General features: G+C 35.7%; 1 protein-coding gene across 1 annotated transcript; it reads right to left on the bottom strand.

Annotated features, from left to right (window-relative positions):
• Positions 1-426: 426 nt before the first annotated feature.
• Positions 427-1,734, bottom strand: LOC145159501 (chalcone synthase 2-like). The gene is made up of 2 exons (XM_079078508.1): positions 1,528-1,734; positions 427-1,439 (listed from the first exon to the last, which is right to left on the bottom strand). Exons 1-2 carry the CDS (start codon positions 1,703-1,705, stop codon positions 448-450), a joined length of 1,170 nt encoding a protein of 389 aa, XP_078934634.1. The 5' UTR covers positions 1,706-1,734; the 3' UTR covers positions 427-447.
• Positions 1,735-9,214: the final 7,480 nt, after the last annotated feature.

The raw sequence follows: 9,214 nt of genomic DNA, 5'->3' as shown, positions 1-9,214 counted from the left end.
GGAACTTAGAAGGTGTTTGCTCTCATGTAATGTTTATAAAAAATGTAATGTTTTAAATTAAATGATAAATCAAAAACGAATTATTATAAAAAAAATGTTGTTTGAGGGTAAGATAGTTGTTTTGCACAGTAGTCAGTCAGATGCAAAATCAAACAACAAGTTTCAGTCATAAGTTAACTTAGTCAGAACTTCTAACCCAGTCAGCTTTTAACTCAGTCAGCTCTAACCCAGTAAAGAACTATCAAACTACCCTTAGTGATAATATCAACAGTGACCGACCATATTATTTTCATCACTAATTACGATTTTGTTGTAGTAGCTAAATAACGCACAAAAGATCCTTGCTATTATTAATTTATTGGCATGATAAAAAGGAAAAAGTACAGTGTAAATTATTTAATGCAAGCTCAAAGAGTTTTGCACACCATACCAAACACGAGAAGCTTATCAAATAGACACACTATGGAGGACAACGGTATCAACGGTGACACCTGGTCCAAACCCGAACAACACACCCCACTCTAGACCCTCTCCCGTGGTTTTAGCCCCATCTGTAGCCGAAGAGCGTCGCATTTCATCTAGGATAAACAAGACACAAGCACTTGACAAGTTTCCATATTTACTGAGAACGTGTCGTGAGGCCCTTAATTTCTCAGGCTTAAGGCTTAGTTTATCCTCCAGTTTGTTCAAGATCGCAGGGCCACCTGGATGTGCGATCCAGAAAAGTGAGTTCCAATCTACAATGCCCAATGGTTGAAAGGCCTCAACCAAGCTTTTTTCAATGTGTTTTGCTATAAGTCCAGGAACATCTTTGAGTAGATGAATTATAAGCCCGGCCTCACGAAGGTGCCCTTCAATTGCAGCCTCACTTTGAGGGAGAATAGTTTGGAATCCAGAAACGATTTCATAAAGTGGCTTTTCAACATCAGGAATAGGGTCAGCGCCTACAATGACCGCAGCTGCACCATCACCAAACAAAGCCATGGCTACAAGGCCATCAAGATGGGCTTCACCAGGCCCACGGTAAGTTCCTGCAACTATCTCAGAGCACACAACCAATACACGAGCACCCTTATTGTTCTCAGCCAAATCCTTAGCTAAACGAAGGACAGTGCCTCCAGCAAAACACCCTTGTTGATACAACATCACACGTTTTACCGAAGGATTAAGGCCAAGGAGCTTTATGAGCTGGTAATCAGCTCCAGGCATGTCAACACCCGTTATGGAACAAAACACGACGTGGGTGATCTTTGACTTCGGTTGGCCCCATTCTTTGATGGCATGAGTTGCAGCTTCTGCACCAAGCTTTGGTATTTCCACGATTGATATATCTTGTCTTTCGTCTAATGATGGTGCCATGTGGGCACAAATGTTTGGTTTCTCCTGTAACATTTCATCTGTAAAGTACATGTATCGTGTTTTGACCATGGATTTTTCACCTGAAACATTACCAAAAACAATCAATTTAACAATATGAACCACAATTACAACAACAAGAACCGTTTATGATACATATATATAACGTACACATGCGTCTAAATTTTTCCTTGAGTTCTGTCATGTGCTCGCTTTTTGTAACACTAAAATAGGAATCTGGATATGTGCTTTGAAGAACACAGTTAGGAGGGGTTGCGGTGGCGATAGCCAGAATTGTTGCTGGACCTTCGGCTCTTTGGGCCTTGCGGAACTCCTCAATGTTAACCATTTTCAGGTGATGCTAGAAATGGTGTTGATCACTTTGAGATTGGAATGTGTGTGTTGAGTGATGGTTGTATGGTGGTAATTTATAGAAAGTGTATCGCTCGAGTATATCAAATTCTCATTTTGATGTTGGGACCTAACGAACACTTGCCAATAAATCCACGTGACCTCTAGAATTAAATATTTTAATCCTTTCCTATTTTAAACAAATAAAACACACATATTTTGCTTTAGGTAAGTTTTGATTTGACTTGTACAATACAAATAGCGTATCGGGTTATCAAACAAAAACATATAGACAATTACCGAGATAAAATTTTGAGAATGATTGGTTTCATTCCCAATTACAAAAAATTTCATAGACCTATAACGTATAATTTTAAGTTCCATATTGAAACAAATATAAAAACTTACATTTATTTGGTACGTTTCTAATATTTTTGATTTGGTGAGGACAGATTGTGAACATGAAATTGGAATTTCCGGAAGGGATGCATCATGAGACCCAACTAACAGAAGCTTTTCCAGCAATGGTGCAAATATTAATTGCATTTCCTTCCGAAAAAAGCCTGTAAGGTTTGTTGGGGATGCCGAATGAAACACAGCGAAAGAAGTATGTCTGCTAACTCCCACTGGTGCAAACATATTCATTGCATCTACTTCCAAAAAACCCAGCTACCCAAGCAAACCACATAATCGTTGCATCCGTGTACTGCATACGTGTTTTTTCTCAATAACACATACATTTTGAGAAATGTGTATTAAAATATTAGAGATTTATGATATTTATTAAGAAACAATAATTTATATCACTACAGAAACTGAGTGTCAGTGATGGTCTGATAAGCTCTGTATCTAATGATTTCAGAATGAAAGAAGGAACAAAGTACTAGTGATTAGAGACCGATGCTATTAATTAAAGAAATATAGTGATGAATTAGGTACCATTTAATGACACCTTAGCAATGGAATTACATGTGTCGCTATAGTCAACTAAGTTAGCAACACACTAGCAACATATATCAGTATCAGTACGGCATCGCTACTAGTTCTTGCAAAATGAATTAAAATAAATATCCATATAAAAGATATCTAGGGTTACTGGATTTCATTTCCCTCACAACCCTTCTCCTTTCCCACTATTGATAGTCAAATCATCGAAAAATGGACACCATCTTCACTCCATGTTAGAAGAATGATATTATTAATCTAGACATCTGATTGGTGGTACAATGGAATTATATAGTTTTCATAGGGTTGTATGTTGTACGTTATTTCTTCTTTTATTGACTAGTTCAAATTTATCGATCTTAATTTTCCCAGCTTCGGTCATTGCTCTTATACTAATTGAGTTGATAGGGATGAACAACGATTAAGATGCACATTCGACAAATGAACACGATCATCAGGGCCGGTTTTGGGCACGTGCCGGGTATGCGACTGCATCGGGACCAATCTAGTGAAACTCGTAACCATTTAATGAAATATTAGAAACAAAATTACATTTCGTGGCTAATTTATCAGCAATGCTTATATTAGTGTCACGTTAACGAAACATTAGTAACATATATATGTTCCTAAACAAATCCACTTCAGATTTAGTCTATTAAAAATTCAATATTCCTTGCACAAACTCCAGGTGGTAAATCTTTTTCCCTATTGATAATTTAATATTCTTTGCACAAATACTCCAGCCGTAAATCCTTTTGATTACTACATGTGATTATATGTATGTATATTTTGGGAACACATAAGTGCTATGTAATGAGTCAAACCACCTAAAACTTTTATATGTAGCAAGTAATTCTTGAGGCTCGTGCTAACTACGTAATGAGTCAAACCACCTAAAACTTTTATATGTAGCAAGTAATTCTTGAGGCTCGTGCTTAGCACGGCCAACAAAGGCTAGTTTGGCTACTTGAAAAGAAAAGAAAGAACATTACAATTCATTGGATATCTGAAACTACAATGTCATACTAAGCAAAAATGGAAGTGCAACGTTATAATAAATGAAAAAATGAGTCTAGAGTGTTATAATCGGATGGATTTGTCAAAGTCAATTGCCTCATAAGAAATTTTGGGTAATTCTTTCACAATTGCGAGTAACTCTTTTTCTACCATGCGATGTTATAAAGCACAAATAGATGGAAGTAAGATGTTATTTCTTACATTTATGTTGGAGACCTCTACACAAAAGTAGACCTCTACACATGGAAAAACGAAGTGTATGAAAGAAAAATTAAAAGAAGTCATGTGGTTGATTTGAAGTAGGTAATTGTAGCATGTTATTACAAAACATTGACTAATGGGACTCCAATTAGATAGTGATGCGAGGGCAAGAGCTAAGCACGAACTTCACACAAAGTTCCACACATTTAGCCAAGTTGAAAGATATATTCATCTCCATTATCGAGTTACATACAATTAGCTCCATTCCAACCAATTGTATGGCATGTTCGTAGTCATAATTAAAAATAGTATACTATTGAACTAGTTAAATACTGGTTTTGAATCAATAACAAAAATATCACACTTTTGTGGTAAATCAATCAAAGCAAGAAGCAATTAGATAAATCTGATGTAATACACGTGGGTAAACCCAACAAGTATGCCACCTCTACAGTAAGGATTTAATCGCACCTATGTTTAAGAAAGAAAACAAGAAGAAAATATAAAAGTATATAGTTTCTTGTTCAACCGAAAATCCATCCCAACAAAGAATCCTTGTTTGTGAACAGTTTAGAGGTTGAAGTGTCACTTTTGTTGTTGTCAAGCTCTTAGAAAGTTTACTAAACTACCTGTGACAACCCGAAATTCCTATCTTGTAATGTCAATCAATTTAATCAAAAGTCAGATTTGTTTCTGTTATCTGTTAGCCTTGTTAAGGGTCTGTTGAAGTGTTCTAAGCCTAGTACACTCAAGGATTGTGTGTTAGGAAACGTTTGCTTGAGTTCATTGAGTTACATTCGAGCCAGAAACATCATCTAGGGATGTTTACGGCCGCAAACTAGATTCACGGCCGTGAACCCATGTTTGGCTGTGAACCCCTCTCCATATACATAGTTTTCCTTCATTATTTACTTGTTTCTTACATCTTACAACCAAGAACTCTCAAACTCTCTCAAGTATCATCAAGGGAAACCCTCCATTCTCTTCAAAAACGTAAGTGATACACCCCTTTTTGGTAGTTATTCTTCTTATTCACATGAAGCCTTTTGATAACATCCTTGAATTCATCACTTTTCCTTCAAGATCTTCAAATCACCATCCTTTCCACCCAAAACACCAAAAACACATACTAGTTCTTGGGCCGTGAACACCTTAAAGACTTCCAATAAGTAAGTATCTCATTCATCTTCTTGATGTCCATTAGAAACACTAGCATCCCCATGAAACAAACACCTATTTGGCATGCTTCTTCAAGAGTTCACGGTCGTGAACCCTTCATTGGGCCGTGAACCCTTCATAGGATCATGGTTTGGCCGTGAACCCTCCTTCCATGGTCGTGAACCCTTCTAAGGCCGTGAACACTTCCTTGTGTGGCCGTGAACTCCCTTTAATCAATCATATGTCATTGTAACACTTCATTTCAAGTGTTTCCTAGTTCCTAAGGTTGTTTACCTTAGCATGTTAGTTGTTATATACACTAATTGTATACATATATGTGTCATTATATGCTTAATAGGATCCATTTTGCTCGGGACTTCACTTGGCATACTTAGCATCCTATATCAAACTTTCATCCGAATCACTCACATCAGGTTAGTTCATACCCCTATAATCTACCTTTTAAATGATTTTAAATGCTTTTTAGGGCGGGGGGGGGGGGGGGATACAAGTTGAACACAATCCAATTGTGTTAGTAAATACTTGTGATATCAATCACATCAAAGATTTCCTAATGCTTTGAATCGTTATTTTTTACAATCACATAAGCTCTGTTAAGACACCGTTAAACACTTTAAAATGTATTTATAACTCTTTTAACTTATAATTATCAAAATCATGTTCATATATGTATAAGTATATAAATAAGACTTAAAGGGCTTAGGACTAATGAGTTGCCTTATTTCCTTTTCCTTGTCTGGATGTGGGCTTAAGGTGGGGTTATTTTTCCGAAAGTCGTTTCCTTCTTAATTATATACATTATACATATGGGAATATAAAAGGTTACTTTAGTCGGTATCATTACCTTCGTATCATGCTGAGCAAAGGGGTATATTCAGGAGAGATGATGCTAATCAGATAGACCGTATAAATTATAATAAGTATAATTTTTTAAACAAACGAGAAATCTATTTTCTAGATAAGTATACGAGGTCTAAACTACTTTGTCTAGAAAAGGATATAATTCGATCTTTACTCAAACTAAAATGTTATGGTACGTATTCAGGACATATCAATATACTTGTTATGTTACATTCTTGTAACCAGAGTCTCCTGGAGGGAGAGCGGGCATTGTGTGTATAGATCTATACGAGATTGACAATCCCACATCCCGACTGTTAGCTACAGTCCGGCAGACCAGCCATGGGGTGACAAATGTCACATATTCAGTTTCGACGCCAGTAGGTCGTCGTGTTCATTCTAGTCCAGCATGGTTACAACTTTATCACATTTTAACCCTAATTAACCAGGTTAATATTAGGGTAGTTATTCACCAGTAGTTTATTCTTTTTAAGAAATACTATTGTAGTAATCACTTTCCATAATCAAAACGAAACGGTTTTATGGGATTTAAAACTACTTATCAGAACGGTTTTATGGAGATTTAAAACTACTTATCAGATGAGTTTTATGGGGATTTAAAACTACCTATCAGATCAGTTTTATGGGGATTGAAAACTACTTATCAGTTGTAAAGCAGAAAATATAGGATTTTCTGGAACGTAGTCATTCACTTTCTTTAAACTAGTATAACATAAAGGACCTTTAGTGGTTAATTCTATAACTCCTTAGTCTATACATCAGAGTTATATATAAATAATATATGATAGACAGTGGAATGTGTGATTTTTGCCTTACTTCCTGTTCCTTGTTTGGTTGTGGGCTTAGGGCAGATTCACACATTTAATTGTCTGTTTGATATTAGGTTATATATAATTAGTATAAATTAAGTAATTACAGAAAGCACTATTATGGTTATAATTTTTATCATATAAGAAAATATAGGATTCTTTTGGAGGAACAGGCGAATTTTTCCAAGAACTTAGAGTATACTTTATATAACTAAAATACTTATGAACTCACCAGCTTAAATGTTGATCTACTCTTTCAAAATAACTTGTATTCTCAGGAATCCAGTAGATAGGTACACTCGCGGAGCTTTTGAGAAGACTGCCTAGTACCATGCTGCGTCTTTTGGCTTCTACCATTTCTACATTGATGTTTGAATATGTAATGTTTAAACACTTATGTAAAACTTATACTTATTATTGCAATGGTTGTTTGTACTTTGATTACTATAATGCATGTGTTGTGATACTTACATGATGTCCTCCGCCCCCGGACGTTTCTGCCGTACTGGTTTGGGAGTGTGACAGATTGATATCAGAGCATTGTTTATAGTGAACTCAGTATATCAGTCATAAAAGATATACAACTATAAACACATTGGGATAAAAACACTCTGAGCAAGAATTATACTTTAAAAGTATAAGTACATTCAGAATATGTATATAATAGAACGAGTATCACAATAAGAACAAAATAAAGTATTTGGATGTTGGACACTGCAAGTAAACCTGGACAGTTATGTAATCATATATGGGATCAATATAGCCTGATCAACTCTATTCATTTGAGATATGACCAACATGTGTTTGGGAGTGATTGTGGTGTTGCAACAAGTCTAAAACTTACCTAGGCACCGGAAGAATTCTAGAACCAAACATAAAGTTTAAAATACTATAGGAGTATTTTATGATGCTATAGCCACGAAACTGAAAACTTATCAACTTCTTATATCTGGAAGTTTAGGAATCAAATATATAATTAAAATACTATAAGAGTATTTTAGGTACCATAAATAACTTTGGGAAATGTTAAAAATACCTTTTGTGGTAGATCTATAATTACTAAGTGTATACTTTAAGGTCATATATAATTGAGATTTTATACCCCTATAATCTACCTTTTAAATGACTTAGAATAGGTGATTTTCACTCTACTTCCTGTTCCTTGTTTGGTTGTGGTTTTAGACTAGAATCACTTATTCGAAGGTCTATATGATCTGAATTATATATAATCTGTACACACTTTGTGATTATAGAAAGACCAGAAAGGATCATCTTCATAAAAAAATTATTTTTTATTAATCTCATAGATTCTTTAGACATTCTCATTCTCATGTTAAACACTTAGATAAATGTAACCACCTCACCATAATAACCAACAGAGGAATCAACGAGGATCCATCATAGTTTCATTAGGAGAATTCCGAGAAAGAAACAGATGAGGACTAAAGAAACTATAGAACAGGGGCGGAACCAGTTAAGAGCCAGGGGTAGCCTGTGCTACCCCTTAAACTCATCCGAGAAATATAATTTTTTTATGCTGCATCGGGGCTACTGGTAGATGATTCAAGGTGATACTCCTTGTTGCAAGAAGATGAAGAATCAGACAAAAAATATCCATAACAGGTATGCTTTGCTTGAGAATTAATATCAGAATTCCAATTTGATTGTCTTTTCTAAGATCGAGGCTCAATTTCCTCTTTTGGAATCATCGTAACTTGAATTCTAATTCTAATTACTTGAATGCTAAGCTGGTGTTTCAACTACGTTTCTTGAATTGCACACAGTACACCTTAGAGTTTAAGCTCTGGTCATTTGGATGTTACACAACTTGTAACACCCGTCAAAATTAGGTCAATAACAATCACATGTGATTATGCCAATCATGTAATGTGATTTTGTTAAACTAGTAATGTGATAAAGAATCACATGTGATTATACGTTCATACGATTACAAAAATATAGAGAACATCTAAATCTGACTTCGCGTGAAGAAGTTATGATAAATAGACTTAAAATATACTTAGAATTAGCTATTGGAGTCTAAACGAAAGTCGTAGTACTCGGAATTACCTAAGAGTGCATATAAAGAACGCCGAAAACGGAGTTCGTATGCAAAAGTTATGGCCTTCCGAAGATGCAGCTGTGATAAACCCTAATTTAACTGAACTCACGACGTGAGCATCAAAAATTCACGACGTGAGGAGTCAACAAACACTAATCGGAGCTAGAAAACACGCCTTAAGGCTATGGGGTGACTCATGGAAGTTCACGACGTGAACCTATCATGTTCACGACGTGAATAGCCCCAGAACACCCTATAAATAGCGATCAAAGCTCATTCAATCCTTACACCTTCTCCTTTCATTCTCTCTCGTTTCCGAAGGCCGTTTTCCCTTCTCGAGCCTGACAACGACGAGCCTCTGACCGTTTAGATTCTATAATCACGCTAATAAGGTGAGTTTCACGGCCCCACTTTCTAATATTTTCGGGGGAAA

The sequence above is a fragment of the Lactuca virosa genome, chromosome 2, assembly GCF_052849685.1.
Source record: "Lactuca virosa cultivar CGN04683 chromosome 2, Lactuca_virosa_CGN04683_v6, whole genome shotgun sequence".
Classification (NCBI taxonomy): domain Eukaryota; kingdom Viridiplantae; phylum Streptophyta; class Magnoliopsida; order Asterales; family Asteraceae; genus Lactuca; species Lactuca virosa.
The sequence above is the reverse complement of the archived record's forward strand: the minus strand, read 5'-3'. Positions and strand labels throughout refer to the sequence as shown.

What these genes read in the sequence shown, in the direction of transcription:
- LOC145159501 (XM_079078508.1), bottom strand. Translation starts at nt 1,705, where the DNA reads ATGGTTAACATTGAGGAGTTCCGCAAGGCCCAAAGAGCCGAAGGTCCA. An exon ending in GGAAAAATTTAGACGCATGT is followed by an intron (nt 1,440 to 1,527) that starts GTACGTTATATA and finishes GTAATGTTTCAG; the next exon opens with GTGAAAAATCCATGGTCAAA.